Here is a 23,207-nt window from a genome sequence, read left to right as displayed (position 1 = left end):
AACCCTGCCCCAGGGTATAAGACGTGTCATCCTTGTAACTGTGGATGAAACAGTGATCATAAACGTTGATACTGTAAATGAGGAGTTTCAAATATGGAAATGTGAAGTGCACATTTGGACTCCCGGGTGTGTGGTTTGCTTGTATGACATCAAAGTGGTATTTATTATAATCCTTAATGTCTCATCCTTCAGAACAGACTCGATTTACAGCATTTCCCTCACTCAGACAATAACAAATGTGCAAAAGTTGCCCAATTAGCGGGAGGAATGGGCGCATCATCTTGTATCGCTCAGTGCGCAAGTTCAGCTGTCAAAACCCATACAGTGCTGTGAAGTGGAGAACCTGAGCTCTGACGTCATTTATAGCATTTTAATGTACAGCCACTTTATTCCAATTTAGGCGCTTAACAATGACAATCTCTGCCATTTTCAACCCGTATACGGGATGACAGGGTCTGTGTGGAAAGGGCTACCCTTTGTGTCAACTGAAAGTGAAAAAGTTGAAGTCCATTCCATTTAGTTGTAGTTTTTTATTAGACATGTCACAAACAGCAGTTAGTCTGAAAAGTACATTCAAAATGTGCAGTTGACCATGCGTCAAAATCAAGATACACTTTCAAAACCATTTCCTCTTTTGTAACAATCTATGTATTTTGTCAACAATTTACAAAACCAGTGATATTTCACTCGTTGAACCAACCACTCACCATCAAAACATACATACTTCAATAAGGAAATATTTTTTTTAATGTAGGCTGCACAGAGGCTTTTTTTGCATTGTACCTTCCATCACCATAAACTTAAATGTAATACTATTTTCCAGTACCATTTTCTCTCCGGTCCCAGTCCCGTTGAGATTAGCTTAGGTAAGGAGAGTGATTATGAAGTTGGAACAGAGGCTTGAAACTACATCCCAAATGGCACCCTAAATAGGGAATAGGAAGCCATTTAACCAGTCTTCAGATATAGCAAGTTCATTTACTGTATTATCCCCCAAACACAGGTTTGTTTTGATGCTTCCCAAAACCAGTCATGTGACATACTGACTAACCACTATTGATGATTGCACTAGGGTCAAAGGGTAGATCTGGAAGAAGGGGCGGGGCTCCAATTCTAGCAAGGGAGGTAGGATAGGGAGGGTGACCTGTTCGCGTCCAAAATTGCACCCTATTCCTTGTAAATTGCCTTACTTTTGACTGGTCAAAGACCCTGGTCAAAAGTAGTGCATTATAAAGGGAAAGGAGTGCTAAAATGCAGTTCCCAGATCTGATTGTGGTGAATGTTTTCATTATAAAGTCGGGGAAATATAGCTAATACACATGACTATGTCCAATCCAGTTGATCCAGGGGTCCCCTCCGAGAGACCCCATACATAATTTTGGGGTCCCGTCAGAGAGCCCCCATATTTAATACTGATTCTGTATCCACACCACTGAGGCTTTACATTGTACTTCACAAAATTCAGAGGTCAAGTCAACAGTCAATGTTCCACAACACTGAGAATATCCAGTTCATAGGTTCATCTTATTATTATTCCAACACAAAGCAATGAGAGTAGTCTTTATACAGACGACCAAGCATGGTCTATATTCTACCTCATGGTAGTAGGATATGGGCTTCCATTGACTTGACAGAGGGAGATCAGACCACCCAGCCAGCCAGTTATTCAGTGGGTAGTTAGTTGTTTGAATGATCTGGATTGAGTTGTGCTTCCTGTGTTGTGATGTCATCAGAGAAAGCCGGAAGTCACTCCAGCGGTTTCTTTAACGCCACATCAATGTATCCCACAATCCTCTTCTTCTGTTTCACTCCAGTCCAAAACAATGAACGTCTTATTCACCAAGCTCTTGTTGTATGTAGTATGTACTTAATTACTGGCCATAGGAATCCAGTGTAGAACACAGTTATACCCTGTATACTCAAATCCACTGGATCACGTCACACACGGAGGGAGATCCATCCACGCCATTCACACTGCACTCCGTCCATCGTCAATGCCATGCCAGGTCCTAGATCCAGCCAGCTCACCAACCAACAAACCAACCAACACTCTCCCCTGAAGCAACTGCACCGCCCTGCTACTCACAGCAGGAATGGCAACCAAAGTGAATGACATCTGTATTTATTTACATCATACTCATCTCTCTCAAAATGTTAAGTGCAAAGTCATTCACTAGTTTCCTTTATTAATCTTATTATCAAATGAACAATAATTACATTTTTGTTTTTCTTTCTTTAAATTGCTGGGTCCGCAGCAGCAATGTTTCAGTCACAAAAATAAGCGTTATTGGGTGAGTCCGACCAGTCATCAGACCATCCACTTCCACAGGAGTTTACCTCAGGTGTCGTTCTTAGGTGTCTATTTTCTACCTGCCGAATATGTTCTCATACTCCAGTAAGATGAGCTCAACAATCTGGTTCTGATAGACCATGTGAACAGCGATGTTTCCCGTCTCCGTCTCCGGTCTGAGCAGGGTGGGGCCGAAAACGATCGCTACGCTCTGGGTCGTCATACGGTTGGCCTCCCCATGATCAATCACCCTGGAGAGAGACAGGAAGGCGAGAGGGGGAAAGAGTGGGATACAGGGACAGACTGGGAGCAGAAATCTGCCAGGCATTTCCAACACAAAGGCACATTTTTTCCTTGAGACCCCCATTGTTAGCCAAATAATGATCATTATGCGCAAAACCCCAATTTAGACAGGCCCACTGGGCTAAAGTGGACCAGAACCATCTGGCATTTTCCCGAACTGCCCTATGGTTAGTCCGTTTTGGTGAAATAGGCATATCATTTAGAAAACACATTACAGATGTTGGTTGGTCAACAAAGGGATCAGGTATACGCTGGAGACAAAATGTATATAACATTTATTCAGTAAGCTACTGCTAGTATTCAAAAAACATAAGATGCAAAATACAATATTAAACAACGGCAGGTAATATCGCTGCTTTTAAATGGAAATCAAAATTCTTGCATACAGAAACGCTGCGCCACACAATAACATTATTCATTGGAAAACCCAATTAAATCCCCTTGTTTCATATACATAGGTAGCATCCCAAACGGCACCCTATTCCCCATATAGTGCACAACTTTTGACCAGAGCCCTGGTGAAAAGTAGAGCACTATGTAGGGAATAGGGAGTCATTTGGGATACATTTCCATATAGACAAAATTTCACACAATACATTCCCTAGAACAAACACCAGATCTAAAGGTATTGCATTATGGCAAACACAGGGCCATATAAATGCAAATAGTGTGTAGGCAAATGTCATTCTGAACATACTGTATGATATAGCCCCGAGCTCCAATGGGCTGAGAATCTACCCCGAACCCTACTTATAGGTCCCCTGGTCCCGTGTACCTCAGACATATCAATCTGAGAATAAGTCAACAAACTAAGATAGTAGTGAGGACTGACAGGCTACTGTAGGTTATTGACAGAAAAAGAGCAGACAAACAATATAGAGTCCCAAGCAAAAGGGACAATATGTGGTAAATAAACATAATATTTTATTTTACCCAGAAGAAGGCATTGCATGCTCAAACGTTTGTGCTTTTAACTATTAAATCCATGGGAGCATATGCAACTTCTTACATTTTCTTCATAGGTACAGTGGGGCAAAAAAGTATTTAGTCAGCCACCAATTGTGCAAGTTCTCCCACTTAAAAAGATGAGAGAGGCCTGTACTTTTCATCATAGGTACATTTAAACAATGACAGACCTGTATAACTTCTTCTTTAAGAGGCTCCTCTGTCCTCCACTCGTTACCTGTATTAATGGCACCTGTTTGAACTTGTTATCAGTATAAAAGACACCTGTCCACAACCTCAAACAGTCACACTCAAACTCCACTATGGCCAAGACCAAAGAGCTGTCAAAGAACACCAGAAACAAAATGGTAGACCTGCACCAGGCTGGGAAGACTGAATCTGCAATAGGTAAGCAGCTTGGTTTGAAGAAATCAACTGTGGGAGCAATTATTAGGAAATGGAAGACATACAAGACCACTGATAATCTCCCTTGATCTGGGGCTCCACGTAAGATCTCACCCCGTGGGGTCAAAATGATCACAAGAACGGTGAGCAAAAATCCCAGAACCACACAGGGGGAGGACCTAGTGAATGACCTGCAGAGAGATGGGACCAAAGTAACAAAGCCTACCATCAGTAACACACTATGCCGCCAGGGACTCAAATCCTGCAGTGCCAGACGTGTCCCCCTGCTTAAGCCAGTACATGTCCAGGCCCGTCTGAAGTTTGCTAGAGAGCATTTGGATGATCCAGAAGAAGATTGGGACAATGTCATATGGTCAGATGAAACCAAAATATATCTTTTTGGTAAAAACTCAACTCGTCGTGTTTGGAGGACAAAAAATGCTGAGTTGCATCCAAAGAACACCATACCTACTGTGAAGCATGGGGGTGGAAACATCATGCTTTGGGGCTGTTTTTCTGCAAAGGGACCAGGACGACTGATCCGTGTAAAGGAAAGAATGAATGGGGCCATGTATTCCTTCCATCAGCAAGGGCATTGAAGATGAAACGTGGCTGGGTCTTTCAGCAACGAAGGAGTGGCTTCGTAAGAAGCATTTCAAGGTCCTGGAGTGGCCTAGCCAGTCTCCAGATCTCAACCCCATAGAACATCTTTGGAGGGAGTTGAAAGTCCGTGTTGCCCAGCAACAGCCCCAAAACATCACTGCTCTAGAGGAGATCTGCATGGAGGAATGGGCCAAAATACCAGCAACAGTGTGTGAAAACCTTGTGAAGACTTACAGAAAACGTGTGACTTCTGTCATTGCCAACAAAGGGTATATAACAAAGTATTGAGAAACTTTTGTTATTGACCAAATACTTATTTTCCACCATAATGTGCAAATAAATTCATAAAAAATCCTACAATGTGATTTTCAGGATTTTTATTTCTCATTTTGTCTGTCATAGTTGAAGTGTACGATGAAAATTACAGGCCTCTCTCATCTTTTTAAGTGGGAGAACTTGCACAATTGGTGGCTGACTAAATACTTTTTTGCCCCACTGTAAATAGGTAAAAATCCTCTTAAACTAGCCTGATCTCCACTTTTGTCTGGGCTTGATGTGAACAGCCAGTAATACACGCATTAGCCACTCTAACATGGCGGTGAAAAATGGTGTTTCATAAAAAAAGTATGCAAGTCCAAAATGCAAGACTTATTAAAGACAAGAAATTGTCATAAAAAAATAATATATACAGTGGGGAGAACAAGTATTTGATACACTGCCGAATTTGCAGGTTCTCCTATTTTACAAAGCATGTAGAGGTCTGTAATTTTTATCATAGGTACACTTCAACTGTGAGAGACGGAATCTAAAACAAAAATCCAGAAAATCACATTGTATGATTTTTAAGTAGTTCATTTGCATTTTATTGCATGACATAAGTATTTGATACATCAGAAAAGCATAACTTAATATTTGGTACAGAAACCTTTGTTTGCAATTACAGAGATCATATGTTTCCTGTAGTTCTTGACCAAGTTTGCACACACTGCAGCAGTGATTTTGGCCCACTCCTCCATACATACCTTCTCCAGATCCTTCAGGTTTCTCCAAAGATTTTCTATTGGGTTCAGGTCTGGAGACTAGCTAGGACACTCCAGGACCTTGAGATGCTTCTTTCGGAGCCACTCCTTAGTTGCCCTGGCTATGTGTTTCGGGTCGTTGTCATGCTGGAAGACCCAGCCACGACCCATCTTCAATGCTGTTGGGCAAGATCTCGCTATACATGGCCCCATCCATCTTCCCCTCAATACAGTGCAGTCATCCTGTCCCCTTTGCAGAAAAGCATCCCCAAAGAATGATGTTTCCACCTCCATGCTTCACGGTTGGGTTGGTGTTCTTGGGGTTGCACTCATCCTTCTTCTTCCTCCAAACACGGCGAGTGGAGTTTAGACCAAAAAGCTCTATTTTTGTCTCATCAGACCACATGACTTTCTACCATTCCTCCTCTGGATCATCCAGATGGTCATTGGCAAACTTCAGACGGGCCTGGACATGCGCTGGCTTGAGCAGGGGGACCTTGCGTGCGCTGCAGGATTTTAATCCATGACAGCGTAGTGTGTTACTAATGGTTTTCTTTGAGACTGTGGTCCCAGCTCTCTTGAGGTCATTGACCAGGTCCTGCCGTGTAGTTCTGGGTTGATCCCTCACCTTCCTCATGGTCATTGATGCCCCACGAGGTGAGACCGTCATTGACCGTCATCTTGAACTTTTTCCATTTTCTAATAATTGCGTCAACAGTTGTTGCCTTCTCACCAAGCTGCTTGCCTATGGTCCTGTAGCCCATCCCAGCCTTGTGCAGGTCTAAACTGTTATCCCCGATGTCCTTACACAGCTCTCTGGTCTTGGCCATTGTGTAGAGGTTGTTGTCTGTTTGATTGAGTGTGTGGACAGGTGTCTTTTATACAGATAACAAGTTCAAACAGGTGCAGTTAATACAGGTAATGAGTGGAGAACAGGAGGGCGTCTTAAAGAAAAACTAACAGGTCTGTGAGAGCCGGAATTCTTACTGGTTGGTAGGTAATCAAATACTTATGTCATGCAATAAAATGCAAATGAATTACCCAAAAATCATACAATCATCCATACTGGATTTTTGTTTTAGATTCCGTCTCTCACAGTTGAAGTGTACCTATGATAAACAATTACAGACCTCTACATGCTTTGTAAGTAGGAAACACTGTTATCAAATACTTGCTCTCCCCACTGTATATCAGTTTTACTTGAGGATCAAAATATTGCCCCTGGCACCATACAGGTTGCAAGATAGTTGGGAAGAGATTTTTGATGTGCCGATTCCGTGGCACATGGTTCATGAACGGATCCACAAACAACTCTTGATTCCCAAAAATTATTATACAAAATTCTTGGCACAAATAGAATGCTATGTATATGGGGCATATAACCATCTCAGCTCTGCAGATTTAGTTACAAATAGACAGAATCACTAGATCACTTATTTTGGTATTGCCCCTGAGAGTAGCTGAGGGGTGGGTTTAAAAGCTCATGTTCTATAGTTGAAGTCGGAAGTTCACATACACCCTAGCCAAATACATTTAAACTCAGTTTATCACAATTCCTGACATTTAATCCTAGTAAAAATTCCCTGTCTTAGGTCAGTTAGGATCACCACTTCATTTTAAGGATGTGAAATGTCAGATTAATAGTAGAGAGAATGATTTATTTCAGCTTTTATTTATTTCATCACATTCCCAGTGGGTCAGAAGTTCACATACACTCAATTAGTATTTGGTAGCATTGCCTTTAAATGGTTTAACTTGGGTCAAACGTTTCAGGTAGCCTTCCACAACCTTCCCACAATGAGTTTGGTGAATTTTGGCCCATTCCTCCTGACAGAGCTGGTGTAACTGAGTCAGGTTTGTAGGCCTCCTTGCTCGCATACGCTTTTTCAGTTCTGCCCACAATCCTTTCAATAGGATTGAGGTCATGGCTTTGCGATGGCCACTCCAATACCTTGACTTTGTTGTCCATAGGCCATTTTGCCACAACTTGGAAGTATGCTTGGGGTCATTGTCCCATTTGCGACCAAGCTTTAACTTTCCTGACTGATGTCTTGAGATGTTGCTTCAATATATCCACATCATTTTCCTCCCTCACATTGCCATCTATTTTTTAAGTGTACCAGTCCCTCCTGCAGCAAAGCACCACCACAACATGATGCTGCCACCCCCGTGCTTCACGGTTGGGATGGTGTTCTTCGGCTTGCAAGCGTCCCTCTTTCCTCCAAACATAATGGTCATTATTGCCAAATAGTTCTATTCTTGTTATATCAGACCAGAGGACACTTCTCCAAAAAGTACAATCTTTGTCCCCATGTGCAGTTACAAACCGTAGTCTGGCTTTTTATGGCGGTTTTGGAGTAGTGACTTCTTCCTTGCTGAGCGGCATTTCAGGTTATGTCGATATAGGGACTCGTTTTACTGTGGATATAAATACTTTTGTACCTGTTTCCTCCAGCATCTTCACAAGGTCCTTTGCTGTTGTACTGGGATTGATTTGCACTTTTTGCACCAAAGTACGTTCATCTCTAGGAGACAGAACGCGTCTCTTTCCTGAGCGGTATGACGGCTGCGTGGTCCCATGGGGTTTATACTTGAGTACTGTTTGTACAGATGATAGTGGTACCTTCAGGCTTTTGGAAATTGTTCCCAAGGATGAACCAGATTTGTGGAGATCTACAATTTATTTTCTGAGGTCTTGGCTGATTTATTGAAATTTTCCCATGATGTCAAGCAAAGAGGCACTGAGTTTGAAGGTAGGCCTTGAAATACATCCACAGGTACACCTCCAATTGACTCGAATGATGTCAATTAGCCGACTTCAACTGTATCTAGATGTAATGTGTATGAAAAAATATCAAATTACTTGATTCTTGATATGTAACAAGTGTAAAAATAAATAAAATAAAATGCCATGTATGTAAAATGTGTGTAGAATGTTCTCCGAAAAGAGGCGGATGGGCAAAAAAACTATTTTAAAAAACAATGAATATTTTCCCTGTTTTCTTTCTCCCTCCTTCTTGCCTCCTTCTTAGGAGGAATTCAAAGCCTTTGCAGCCTGAATGGAAAATGCTTTATGTACGAACCAGTCACAGGGGGACATGAGTGTATTACCGACTGTGCACATCAAGCCCAGACAATAGTGGAGATCCATAAAGCCCGCTAGCGGCTTCCCAGGCTACTCTTAAACAGACTAGCACAATGAAATATGAGTTGGGTCTTGTCATCCATCAGCGAGTATTGACTTTAGCTTAGCAGAAATGTAGGATGCTTTTTGCTTACCTTCTGAGATGCTTGAAGAGGCATTGCATTGTGTCGTGATTCGGCTTTGGCAAATGCTTGATTAAGTCTTTTATCATATTCACCCGCTGCTTGTAGTCTGAGCATTCTGGAACAGAATGGAAAAATGTAAAACCATTAGTTTCATTGCATATGTAGAAACACAGCATTTACATGATCCTGATTTGGGTTGCAAATGAAGGGTATATTACTGGAAACTTTCTAAGTTTACCAGTAAACTATTAGAATTTCAGTAACTTTCAAGGATTTTATGTAATGTATCACAAGACATCTAGTGGCCCTTTTGGGTACTTCAGATTATCACAAGTGTCTGTAATTATCCCTGGCCCACTTTGTGGCCTTATCACATGTAAAATATATAAAATAATCAAACAATATTATTTTCAAATAAAAAATAGAATGACAAAGCTGTAAAAACTTATCCTAAATATAAACCATCAATTTAGTGAATACATTCGGTGCTTAATATTAGAGTTTCAGCATGAAATAGCGTTTATTTATTTAATGTCAATATGTCTTTGTTTTAAATGTTTCGGAGCCAAACTAGTGGCAGTTGTAAAAGAAAAAGTCAATAGTTGGAAGAGTTAATTGAAAATAATTCCATTGTTGATTATATGCTTTTTTCATTAATTAGACTATTTTCTCTTGAACCATATTGTTTATCCAATAGAAACTCATGGACAATATATACAAAGATATTAAAAAAAGGAATATTATACTGTATATGAATAAATGAAACGACCAAAGTTACCATAGATTGCCATAAATTACCTGTTAATTACCAAAATTATAGAAGATTCTGGGTAATTTTGGTAAATGACCGTAGCTTTGCAACCCTAATCCTTAATTCGAATACATTTTTGTGAATTCAAATGAGAAGGGTGCCATCTTGTGGATACATTTAAAACAGCACACATTTGGAATCACCAAACCAAGTGGTACAGCATATGAAGTCAATTATGTCTTAATAAGCATTGTCTTTAAGCAAACCATCTAACCTTGATTTTACCTTTATAAATAGTAGCTCAGTAGACAGGCATATAATGTATACGTCATAGAATTAGCAATTAGAATAGGAATTCGTAATTTAATAGGATCTCTTATGGTATATGTGTTGTATAGTACAGTGTTTGTTATACAACACAGTGAAGTCTAACAGTGTAGTCAAGTGTGTTACTACTCACTGATGGCGTTGATAAAGTCGTTGAAAGAGTCGTAGGTGAAAACGGGCTCAGGCAGCTCTCTGAATAACATCTTCAGGGCTCCTGTAGTGACGTGGATGTCTTCCCATTTACTGTCATCCAGCTCTACCTTCTCATCTGGAACACACACAAATAAGGTTCTCTCTTTTAGTACTATTCCATTGGTTCCATGGACAATTCCACTGGTTCCAAAAGAAAACAAAAACTATTTTTGCCATACCGTGATTGACAGCAAAGCGCAGCTTCTGTATCACAGCTAGGTTTCCACTCACTCTGTATATCCCATCTATACTCAGACCTGCAAAAGAGAGGACAGGATCAGAGACATAGAGGAGGGGGAAAGAGAAAGATACAGAGACAGCATTATAACTGATTCAGTGCACATAATGGAAACAAAATGGCTAATTTTAAAAAGTCAGAGAGGTCATACCTGTGTTTTCCACGTGGTCGATGCACATGGTGACGAAAGTGGGCACCGAAGTGTTCTCCCTCTGACACAGGCTGCTCAGGCTGCAGCCAAACACCTGGTCTGTGGCGCAACACAAAGCAAGAGAAGTATATTTTAAATAACAAATAAAGAGAGAGACAGGCATGTCAAATGTCACCTTTATAGGAACTGGCTTGCAGTGAGGCCATACCTTTAATGTAGCCCTTGTCTCTGACGGCCTGGTAGGTGGGTCGGCGGGTTAGGAACTTCTTCAGCTTTACTCTGGTCTTCTTCTGGTCCGAGGAGTCCATACTCACAGATGTCTTCATCGCTGAAAACATACGGAGGGAAATGACTAAACAGGTATTAAGAGGGCATTTGGTGACAAAACCTTTTTAGATCACTGACACGCAAACATTCTCACACGCACCTGCACACACGCAAGCGCGCCAGTGTTAATTCAGATTTAGTCTAGTCTTTGTCATTTTGACTAAAATATCATTATGTTGTAGTCACATTTTTGTTGTCATTGCAATAATGATTTAGTCTAGATATATTCAAAATTCTAAAAACAGTGGGCCATTTCAGTCAACTAAATGTCCTTTCATTTTAGTCACATTTCAGTCACATCACATTTGTATTGCCTCATTAACCTATAGTAAACATAAATCACTGACTTCCATGTGCACAAACATACATAGCCTGGTCCTACCAACATATGTTTCTATTCTCTTCCCAAAAGCAGAAAAATGTAAAACATAACAGTATCAGTCAAAAGTTTGGACACCTGCTCATTCAAGGGATTTTCTTTATTTGACAATTTTCTATATTGTGGAATTATGGTGAAGACTTCAAAACTATGAAATAACACATATGGAATCATGTAGTAAACAAAAAAGTGTTAAATCAAAATATATTTTAGATTCTTCAAAGTAGCCACCCTTTGCCTTGATGACAGTTTTGCACACTCATGGCATTCTCTCAGCCAACTTGACCTGGAATGCTTTTCCAACAGTCTTGAAGGAGTTCCCACATATGCTGAGCACTTGTTGGCTGCTTTTCCTTCACTCTGCGGTCCAACTCATCCCAAACCATCTCAACTAGGTTGAGGTCGGGTGATTGTGGAAGCCAGGTTATCAGATGCAGCAGTCCATCACTCTTCTTCTTGGTCAAATTACACAGCCTGGAGGTGTGTTGGGTCACTAAGCCCAAACCAGATGGGATGGCGTATCGCTGCAGCCGTGCTGGTTAAGTGTGCCTTGAATTCTAAATAAATCACTGACAATGTCACCAGCAAAGTACCCCCACACCATCACACCTCCTCCATGCTTCATGGTGGGAACCTCACATGCAGAGATAATCCGTTCACCTACTCTGCGTCTCACAAAGACATGGCGGTTGGAACCAAAAATCTCAAATTTGGACTCATCAGACGGAAGGACAGATTACCAGTCTAATGTCTATTGCTCTAACGTCCAAGTCTCCTCTTCTTATTGGTGTCCTTTAGTAGTGGTTTCTTTGCAGAAATTTGACCATGAAGGCCTAATTCACACAGTCTCCTCTGAACAGTTGATGTTGAGATGTGTCTGTTACTTGAACTCTGAAGAATTTATTTGGGCTGCAATTTCTGAGGCGGGGAAACTCTAAATACATTTTTATCCTCTGCAGCAGAGGTAACTTTGGGTCTTCCTTTCCTGTGGCGGTCCTCATGAGAGCCAGTTTCATCATAGCGCTGGATGGTTTTTGCCACTGCACTTTAAAAAACTTTAAAAGTTCTTGAAATGTTCCATATTGATTGATCTTCATGTCTTGAAGAAATTATGGATTGTCGTTTCTCTTTGCTTATTTGAGCTGTTCTTGCCATAATATGGACTTGGTATTTCACCAAATAGGGCTATCTTCTGTATACCACAACTACCTTGTCACAACGCAACTGATTGGTTCAAACACATTAAGGAAAGAAATGACACAAATTAACATTCAACAAGGCACACTTGTTAATTGAAATGCATTCCATGTGACTACCTCATGAAGCTGGTTGAGAGAATGTGTGCAAAGCTGTAATCAAGGCAAAGGCTGGCTACTTTGAAGAATCTCAAACATATCTTTTGATTTGTTCAACACTTTTTGGTTACTACATGATTCCAGATGTGTTATTTCATAGTTTTGATAAAGAAAAACCATGGAATGAGTAGGTGTGTCCTAACTTTGACTGGTACTGTATATAAGAATAATATTATCCATGCAAATTCCTAATTCAGCCTACATACATATTACACATTACATACAAAACAAACAGACACACTCACAATCAGAGAGAGAGAGACTAGATGGTGCCGCAAACTATTGGCAAAGTAGTATGGGTTGCACCTCCATCACTTGGTCAAGTCATTGTTATCAACATTCCACAGATGCCGCAGCCACATTGATGTCTAAAAGTAGAACAGGGGCTAATGACTGTTTCGCCCAGTGATGTAGTTGAGTCACTAAACCTTGAGTCCCCTGTGCTCGAGTCCAAGTCAGAATCACCAATGCTCAAGTCAGGAATCGAGTCACGAGTCCCAATGTCTGAAGTCCGCGTCCCAGTGCTCGAGTCCTGGTCCAACTGCTCAAGTCTGATTCACTAGGTCCACATTAACTCAAAATAAAGTTATTTACCCAGATGTAGCGTAGTGGCAAGAGGAATTTAGTCAATATATTTTTTACCTATCTCTTTTCCTTTCTTTCTGTGCCACCAAATGTTTGCATATAGGCTACTGGTAATGTTACCATGACCACATTCAGTTAAAAAACATTCTTGAATGCTGCAGATAGAAATTCCATGAACAGAGCCAACATTATTCCTTATTCAACATATCAGAGAGACATGTTTGCTCTACATAGCCTATTTCTTTCTGAGCATTCCAAAACGTTGCAACCTGCTGAACGTGCCCCAGGTTGTTAGTGCTTGGTAGCTAATGAGGTAATATGATTGAACATGGTGTAGCCTAAACAATGGTTAACGGTCAGGTCCGCAAGTAGCCTAGTTTTAGAATGGCCTGGGATATGCTTTATGAATGTAAAATCCGCCAGTGCATGATAGAAAGAAAAAAACGTTGCGCCATGGGTCATATCTTTGCAACAATAGCCTAAGGGCTATAATCAAGCCATTTTCTCTGAGGAAAAGAGGGGGAAATGGGAAATTAAGTGGGAAAAGTGAGAGGGTTGAGTGAGACTACAAATTCAAAGACGGCCTACATTTCCAGAGCCTACTCAAGGGAGAGAAAAACATAGCTAGACTGTTGTTTTACCATTAAACTCAATGCTGCTATTGTTTTTAATTTTGTTAAGCAGCTTGTGTTTCTTAACCAGGCACAGGGTAGCTAACTAGAAGGCTGGTAGTGACTGGTTAGCTACAGGGAAGCAAGAGAGTTGCCTGCGCAATCTCTCTAAAAACTATTGTCCAGTCCATTTAGTAGTCACAATTTTGTCTCATCTCGTTTTAGTCAACTGAAATGAAAATACATTTTTGTTTGGTTTACAGTTCTTTCTGGGTCTATTTTGCCATTGAAAAATTATGAATATTTCAGTCACTTTTTGTTGACAAAACTAACACTGACGCGCGACGCGCGACACACACACACACATAGTGTATTTAGTCAAGGAACCTCTGTTTTTCTTGGAGTCTCTGTGGTCTTTCTCCTTGTCTTGTTTTTCTGCACCGGGGGACTCAGGCATGTCCTCCTCTAAGGCTTCATCTGACTCCCATGCCTGTCCACACACACAAACACCACAAGTTATTCAAATCAGCCTGGATCACCTCTGCCGTGAAAGGGAGTGGTACTGAACAGATTACAGATAAATGCATACATTTCAGAAGCCTCTCGTTGTGGATGTTGACAAAACTGACTTGTACTTTACAGAGGTGTGGTACCGTAACTACTATGTTGAGAACTGAGATGAGCGGTCACATGTGTACTCACATGTGTACTGATGGTGTCTGTCAGGACTCGGTACCAGTCGTTGATGACGCTGTCGATCTCTGATTGGATCAGCAGCTCTGTCCCCTGACGGGTCTTCAGCTCAATGACGTGCTTCTTGCTGGACTTATCCTTCGAGGCCCAATCAACTGACCCCCCTCTGAGATCCACAGTGAATTCCGGCTTCGACTGGTTACCCCCAAACTTCTACAAGGAAATCAACATTCAGACAATCAAATCAGATGAGAGCTGGTTTTCCAGCTCAAGGATAGTAATAGTGGTAAATCTTTCATGAGTACTTTTTCCACCGTTATTATTACAAGTTGCATTAAAAACAACAAAAGCAGTGTTAGGCTACAAGTTAGTTATAGTTATACATGAGTTATTAAGTGCTAGATTTACTTGAAGATAAACACAGATGATCATATTCACACCACTGTGTTACAAGCTGTATTATTGTGAAGTTAAATTGTTATCATATTTATCACATTTTTTAAAGCACTGTATTATTGTATGCATTTTTACACCACCTTTATTTAGGAAACAGCTCCTCTATTTTCTTTTTCATATATTGTTTTAAAAATAGAAACTCAATCATGTATTCTTCATTCTTTGGAACACTCTTTTAGTTTTTACAAACATCCCCTCTCAGGCAAACTGGGGCAACCAATCAAGATGATTCTATATTCTTATCATGATAGCAGGAAAAATAATCCAGAGTGAGCGCATGCCTGAAACTCAAAGTTCCCTCCCACCCCCTTGGTCACCCAATCAGATGAGGTTATGAGCAGCAGGCAGGGGATAGGACAATGTGAGGATGATGGACAGGCAGAGGGACAAATGGGAGACGTGCACAGGGACAGAGGAGACATACAGTGGCAGCCTTGGAACGCTCATGGACAGAGTGGACATAGGAGACAGCTGGGCGAGGCTTGACCGAACGCTTCCAGTTGGCCAGCAGAGTGAGCAGCAGCTCAGGGATGGAGCCACTACGGTAGTAGGACTTTGGATGAGGAGAGGAAAGAGGAGAGGAGGAAGGAGAGGGAGAGGTAAGAGGGAGGGAAGGAAGGATGGCAAATGAGAAATAAAGAGTCACAGACTGATGAAAGAGCAAATAGGAAGAGGTATGATGTACTACTACTAAATGGAGATAGACAGCCAGCCAGGTAGTTCTTAGGCACTACAACTACCACCCTCCTTTTGAGGTAAAAAGAATCCTGCAGGTTATTGGAAAAGTAGGGGAGGCAATTAGCTCAAATGTATTTATTTTTTAATCCAAAAATGTACTTCAACTGTACAAACTGCCACATTCTGTCACCTAAGATGGTTCCTAACAAGGCGGCTGATGGGATACGTACCCAGCTGGTGCCACTCCCCTGTCCTTTAGCGAAGAGCAGCGAGGAGCCCTGTAGCACCGTCCATGACGATGTCCAGTTCTTTCTGTTTGAACCATTTCACAACACAACCATTTATCAACCATCAACCACTTCACAACACAACCCTTTATTAACCATCAACCAAGTCAGAACACAACTATTTATCAACCACGTCCCAACCATTTATCAACCATCAGTCTGTCCATTATTTCAACAAATAATCAATAAAAAAATATGTATTTATTGTTTTGTTTGTATGATTCTGTATTATCCTCCAATTTCCTCATTAGAGAATGATAACATTTTCTAATCTACAAGATCTTTATAATGTATGTTCTCTACCTGACTTTTTTGCCATTCTCAGTTATTTTGGTGACGTTGAGGACTCCACACTTCTCAGAGGGCTGTGGAGGGAGATAAACAGGAGACAAACATAGTCAGACCCAGGTAGTACAAACACACCACGCACTTACTGCAAATAAATATGAAATCTAAGCAAGCCTAAATATCGTATTTTATAATAATTCACTGAAAATGTTGTTGTTTTTTCGTACCAAGCTAATTTATCTAATGTCATTGGCAGATCATTTTGCTTATTTTAACATAACAAATATTTAATAAAAGTAATTTATCTTATTTCAAGATATTTTTTGTCTCAAGGTAAAATATCTTGAAATAAGAATAAAATAAACGTATTAACAATTTTTGTAGGTAAATATATAGACAATTGTTTTTATTCAACTAGGCAAGTCAGTTAGAACTTAAGAACAAACGCTTATTTACAATGACGGCCTACCCCGGCCCTATCCGCTCAATCACGGCCGGATGTGATACAGCCTGGATTCGAACCAGGGACTGTTGTGACACCTCTTGCACTGAGATGCAGTGCCTTAGCTTCTTGGTGACAGGGGGGCAGTATTGAGTAGCTTGGATGAATAAGGTGCCCAGAGTAAACTGCCTGCTAATCTGTCCCAGATGCTAATATATGCATATTATTAGTAGTATTGGATAGAAAACACTCTGAAGTTTCTAAAACTGTTTGAATGATGTCTGTGAGTATAACATAACTCATATGGCAGGCGAAAACCTGAGAAAAATCCAACCAGGAACTGGGAAATCTGAGGCTTGTAGTTTTTTTTAACAGATTGCCACAGGCTCTGAGGCGCGGTCATGAGAGAGTTAGCTCTCGTTCCATTGCTTTTCTACAGACAATGGAATTCTCCGGTTGGAACCTTATTGATGATTTATGTTAAAAACATCCTAAAGATTGATTCTATACTTAGTTTGACAAGTTTCTACGGGCTGTAACGGAACTTTTTAAACTTTTTGCCCAACGTTCGGCTGGACCCTAACAAAAGAAGCTATTTGAACATAATGATGGACCTAACAAACATTTATTCTTGGGAATGCATTCTGATGAAGATCATCAAAGGTAAGTAAATATTTATAATGCTATTTATGACTAATGTTGACTACCCAATACAGCGGATATCTTTTTGGCTGCTTTGTTGTCTGAAAGCTGTACTCAGATTATTGCATGGTTTGCTTTTTTCCGTAGTTTTTTTGAAAACTGACACAGCGGTTGCATTAAGGAGAAGTATATCTCTAATTCCATGTATAACAGTTGTATTTTCATCAACATTTATAATGAGTATTTCTGTAAATAGATGTGGCTCTCTGCACAATCACCGCATGTTTTAAAATTACTGAACGTAACGCGTCAATGTAAAATGAGTTTTTTAAATATAAATATGCACTTTAGCGAACAAAACATACATGTATTGTGTAACATGAAGTCCTATGAGTGTCAAAGGTTAAGATCAAAGGTTAGTGATTCATTTTCTCTCTTATTTGTGCTTTTTGTGACTCCTCTCTTTGGCTGGAAAAAAATGTCTGTGTTTTTCTGTGAGTTGGTGGTGACGTTTGTCAATCGTTTGTGGTGCTTTCGCTGTAAAGCATTTTTTAAATCAGACACTGTGGCTAGATTAACAAGAATTGTATCTTTAAAATGGTGTAAAATGGCCTCCCGGGTGGTGCAGTGGTCTACGGCACTGCATCGCAGCGCTAGCTGTGCCACCAGAGACTCTGGGTTCGCGCCCAGGCTCTGTCGCAGCCGGCCGCGACAGGGAGGTCCGTGGGGCGACGCACAGCTGGGTTATGTCGTCTGGGTTATGGGGGGTTTGGCCGGTAGGGATATCCTTGTCTCATCACGCACCAGCGACTCCTGTGGCGGGCCGGGCGCAGTGCGCGCTAACCAATGTAGCCAGTTTGGAGGCGCGCTGTGTTAAGAAGCAGTGCGGTTTGGTTGGGTTGTGTTTCGGAGGACGCATGGCTTTCGACCTTCGTCTCTCCCGAGCCCGTACCTGAGTTGTAGCGATGAGACAAGATAGTAATTACTAACAACAATTGGATACCACGAAATTGGGGAGAAAAATGGGGTAACATTTTAAAAAATGGTGTAAAATACTGGAGAAATGTTAATTATGAGATTTTTGTTGTTTTGAATTTGGCGCCCTGCACTTTCACTGGCTGTTGGCGAGGTGGGATGCTACCTTCCCACATATCCCAGAGAGGTTGGAACGCTGCGCCACCTGGGAGCCCAATTCTGCCAATGACGTTAAAGAATTTAGCTTGGTTTAAAAAAAAAATACATATACACTGCTCAAAAAAATAAAGGGAACACTAAAATAACACATCCTAGATCTGAATGAATGAAATATTCTTATTAAATACTTTTTTCTTGAAATAGTTGAATGTGCTGACAACAAAATCACACAAAATGTATCAATAGAAATCAAATTTATCAACCCATGGAGGTCTGGATTTGGAGTCACACTCAAAATTAAAGTGGAAAACCACACTACAGGCTGATCCAACTTTGATGTAATGTCCTTAAAACAAGTCAAAATGTGGCTCAGTAGTGTGTGTGGCCTCCACGTGCCTGTATGACCTCCCTACAACGCCTGATGAGGTGGCGGATGGTCTCCTGAGGGATCTCCTCCCAGACCTGAACTAAAGCATCCGCCAACTCCTGGACAGTCTGTGGTGCAACGTGGCGTCGGTGGATGGAGCGAGACATGATGTCTCAGATGTGCTCAATTGGATTCAGGTCTGGGGAACGGGCGGGCCAGTCCATAGAATCAATGCCTTCCTCCTGCAGGAACTGCTGACACACTCCAGCCACATGAGGACTAACATTGTCTTGCATTAGGAGGAACCCAGGGCCAACCGCACCAGCACATGGTCTCACAAGGGGTCTGAGGATCTCATCTTGGTACCTAATGGCAGTCAGGCTACCTCTAGCGAGCACATGGAGGGCTGTGCGGCCCCCCAAAGAAATGCCACCCCACACCATGACTGACCCACCGCCAAACCGGTTATGCTGGAGGATGTTGCAGGCAGCAGAACGTTCTCCATGGCGTCTCCAGACTGTCACGTGCTCAGTGTGAACCTGCTTTCATCTGTGAAGAGCACAGGGCGCCAGTGGCGAATTTGCCAATCTTGGTGTTCTCTGGCAAATGCCAAACGTCCTGCACGGTGTTGGGCTGTAAGCACAACCCCCACCTGTGGACGTCGGGCACTCATACCACCCTCATGGAGTCTGTTTCTGACCGTTTGAGCAGACACATGCACATTTGTGGCCTGCTGGAGGTCATTTTGCAGGGCTCTGGTAGTGCTCCTCCTTGCACAAAGGCGGAGGTAGCGGTCCTGCTGCTGGGTTGTTGCCCTCCTACGGCCTCCTCCACGTCTCCTGATGTACTGGCCTGTCTCCTGGTAGCGCCTCCATGCTCTGGACACTACGCTGACAGACACAGCAGACCTTCTTGCCACAGCTCGCATTGATGTGCCATCCTGGATGAGCTGCACTACCTGAGCCACTTGTGTGGGTTGTAGACTCCGTCTCATGCTACCACTAGAGTGAAAGCACCGCCAGCATTCAAAAGTGACCAAAACATCAGCCAGGAAGCATAGGAACTGAGAAGTGGTATGTGGTTATCACCTGCAGAACCACTCCTTTATTGGGGGTGTCTTGCTAATTGCCTATCATTTCCACCTGTTGTCTATTCCATTTGCACAACAGCATGTGAAATTTATTGTCAATCAGTGTTGCTTCCTAAGCGGACAGTTTGATTTCACAGAAGTGTGATTGACTTGGAGTTACATTGTGTTGTTTAAGTGTTCCCTTTATTTTTTTGAGCAATGTATATACACACAAAAATTATAACCATTTTAAGTGAATTATCACTTATATTTAGGCTTACTTACATTTCACAGTGCAGTGCACAAACACACCCACACACACCCACACACACACACACACACACACACACGAGCAGGGGAGAGGAAAAACAGCCAGCTGCAGGTGAGATACAGAAAAAGAGTAACAACATAATAAGGCCTTAATTTAAGCACACACTAACACAATCATACACTGAGTGTACAAAACATTAGGAACACCTTCCTCATATTGAGTTGCAGACCCTTTTGTCATCAGAACATCCTCAATTCGTTGGGGCATGGACTCTACAAGGTGTCGATTGCGTTCCACAGTCGTGCCAAATTAGCTGGATGTCCTTTAGGTAGTGGACCATTCTTGATACACAAGGGAAATTGTTGAGCGTTGAAAAACCCAGCAGCGTTGCCGTTCTTGGCACACTCAAACCGGTGCACCTGGCACCTACTACCATACCCCATTCAAAGGCACTTCAATCTTTTGTCTTGCCCATTCACCCTCTGAATGGCACACATACACAATCCATGTCTCAATTGTCTTTAACCTGTCTCCTACCCTTCATCTACACTGATTGAAGTGGATTTAACAAGTGAGAGGGACCATAGCTTTCACTGGATTCACCTGGTCAGTCTGTCATGGAAATAGTGTTCCTAATGTTTTGTACACTCAGTGTATGTACTCACACACACAAAAAGTGCTAGAGGAAATGGGGTAGGGAAAGGGGTGACAGACGTCATTCCTTGTACCAGCAGTAGAGGGTGGTATGACACAGACACAAACTACTGATTCAGTGGTCCCAAAAGGTGAAAGACATTACCCTAACAGAGAAACATTCACCATAAACTAAACTATTGGACAGTAGAATGGACTTTGGCTATGGTAGCAGATAGGAGAAACAGAAAGGACACATGCAGGAGAGAAAGAAAGATGGATGCAGAGGATAGAGGATGATGGGTAAAAGCAACGCATAGAGAAAGAGGTGATGGATGTTGCATGTTGTGGAGTGAAAGCCAGGGAATACTGACAATTGAGGGGTGCTTGGGAGATGAGGGGCAGGAGTCAAAGTCAGGAGAACTCAGCTTGGGGACTGTAGGCCCACACTCCTACACAATGATACAGACAAAATGATAAAGAACAAGGTCAACATGATGATGATGTAAACTAGAGAAGATAAGCGGAAGATTATGTTTAGATTTATGGTTAGTTAGTCAGGAAGAGAAAATTAATCAAGGATCTGGAGAAAAAATACTTCGGTACTTAAGGCGGGGTATCTGACTTCAAATTGCCAAAGGATTTCTAACTAGTTATGCCAATACAACTACTGTCAGTTATTATGAAGTGGTCATGTCAACTAATAAGGAAAGAGGTTTGTTTGTTTAAAGGCTTTGTTGCACATTCAGATAATCAAGGTATTCTCTAAAATATTTGGTTTGACACACACAGACAGAGAACAACAGAGCACATTTGATTGAGTAAGGGAAATTGAATTTTGTGAAAACCTCATACTCTGCATTTCTGGTTTAAATCAGCAATAGGTAGGTATCTTATCCTTTCCGCTCTGGATTGGTGAAAGCATGGTAAGGGGGAGGCGTGAGAGCGGGGGATACTAACTTTACCGCGGAAAATAGAGTGACTTTCCCCATTTGATGGCCAGAGCCTAAGTGCCTGAGTTTTTTTTTAAAGAACTGTAAAGGAAATAAGTTCAAATACTAAGGCTGCATCTGATTCTCCAGGTACAATTGAATCAATGGACTAGTCCCAAAGAGAATGCTTTGAAAGCATGGTTTAGCCTATCGCGTGTGACTTGGATTTGTCAATGAGAGGAGTAGCTAGTGGATTACCTCATATGACTCTTATCCTCTTCACACCCACACAGAATTAATATAACTCACTGAGACCCAAGCAAGGCCAAGAGCATGCAAAGTGACAACATACTGGCCAGACTGACCACCTGTTGTGCTGACCAGACAAACTACTGACCAGATGGCTAAGAAAGGGTTCAAGAACACTCTTACAGAGCAGCGTCAAACTTATTTACAGCATCAAAACAAGTGGTAACTGGTGACAACCAGGGTTGGTGTCAGAACCATTCAATTCAGTCAATTCATTGAAAAGCATTGAAATTTCAGTTTACTTCTGTATTTGACTAAATTAAAGTGGAATTGACCAAAACCCTAGTGGTGACAGGAGTAAACACTGCCTGCATGTAAACAGAGTTGCCGATAGAACTGGAATGTAGGATACACACAGACAGAGCATGTGGTCTTACAGTACCTTGTCGTTGAGGTCTAGTACGTAGGTGCTGTGTCTCCACTTGGTCAGGACAATGGGGTCTGACAGTTTCCTCTCCAGGCTACGACTCTTGGGGGGATCACCTGGCTGAGGGGACACATTGTACTGGATGGAGGGAGCAAGGAGTGAGAGGGAGGGTGAGAGAAAGGGAGTGAGAAAAAGAGAGCGAAGGGGAGGGCAGTGAAGAAAGTCAGAGGAGGGGAGAGAGAAAGAGGGTGGGCGAGGGTGACAGAAAGAGGTCCAGGTTTAACTCGTTATCCACTGATAACAACACCAACAGAGTAAAGGTCCTAGAAGAGGCGTGGCTTGGGATGTATCCAGTATCTCTTCTTCATACCTCTCCTCTGATGGCCCAGCGTATCATCAGTCACCCATCAGTAGGATCCCTTTCAGACAGAAGGCGCCCCCCACTGGTGTCTTCTTCCAGGGTTGCTAAAGGATACCACCACACCCAGCCTATCTACTTGTCTGTCTGCCTGCATCCCTGCGTGTGTCCACTCAGCCCGTCAGTTGGCCAGCCAATTGAAAGCTAATGCCTATTCTCTACTCGTCTGATCTCCGCTTAACCAACAAGATTACAGGAGAGAAACTAGCCACTAAGTCACTTTCAGGTACATTAGGACACAACTTCTGCTCCATCAATGGACTACAGGTGTCCAGACCAGTTAAGGTGAAAAGACAGAGACTGATGACTAGATCACAGAGGAGGAAATAGACTGACGCACCAAGAAGTGTGCTACAAGGTAGTGGTGTCATACGAGGCAAAACCAAAATCAAGGAAGAATCTCAATTGCATACTCCTAGCGTCCGCTCTCCTCACCTCTTTCTCAAAACCCATAAAATGAGAAAGCCAGA

General features: G+C 41.9%; 1 protein-coding gene across 3 annotated transcripts in view; it reads right to left on the bottom strand.

Annotated features, from left to right (window-relative positions):
* Positions 1-515: 515 nt before the first annotated feature.
* LOC115130442 (rho GTPase-activating protein 12-like) overlaps positions 516-23,207 on the bottom strand; it is a 95,935-nt gene continuing 73,243 nt past the window's right edge. The window contains exons 6-18 of one of the 3 annotated variants that reach the window (XM_029661592.2): positions 22,335-22,457; positions 21,086-21,163; positions 16,169-16,230; positions 15,809-15,890; positions 15,325-15,453; positions 14,454-14,657; positions 14,139-14,241; positions 10,703-10,822; positions 10,495-10,593; positions 10,285-10,362; positions 10,047-10,181; positions 8,845-8,950; positions 516-2,541 (exon numbers count right to left, since the gene is read on the bottom strand). In XM_029661592.2, coding sequence (XP_029517452.1) covers positions 2,367-2,541; positions 8,845-8,950; positions 10,047-10,181; positions 10,285-10,362; positions 10,495-10,593; positions 10,703-10,822; positions 14,139-14,241; positions 14,454-14,657; positions 15,325-15,453; positions 15,809-15,890; positions 16,169-16,230; positions 21,086-21,163; positions 22,335-22,457 — 1,494 coding nt within the window. In that variant the 3' untranslated portion in view covers positions 516-2,366. The remainder of the gene's footprint in view (positions 2,542-8,844; positions 8,951-10,046; positions 10,182-10,284; positions 10,363-10,494; positions 10,594-10,702; positions 10,823-14,138; positions 14,242-14,453; positions 14,658-15,324; positions 15,454-15,808; positions 15,891-16,168; positions 16,231-21,085; positions 21,164-22,334; positions 22,458-23,207) is intronic. The other 2 variants (XM_029661595.2, XM_029661596.2) reach the window with 2 other exon arrangements.

This window comes from Oncorhynchus nerka, linkage group LG6 (genome assembly GCF_034236695.1).
Source record: "Oncorhynchus nerka isolate Pitt River linkage group LG6, Oner_Uvic_2.0, whole genome shotgun sequence".
NCBI classification, from domain to species: Eukaryota; Metazoa; Chordata; class Actinopteri; order Salmoniformes; family Salmonidae; genus Oncorhynchus; species Oncorhynchus nerka.
Note: the sequence above shows the minus strand (reverse complement) of the source record. Positions and strands in the feature narration are given on the sequence as shown.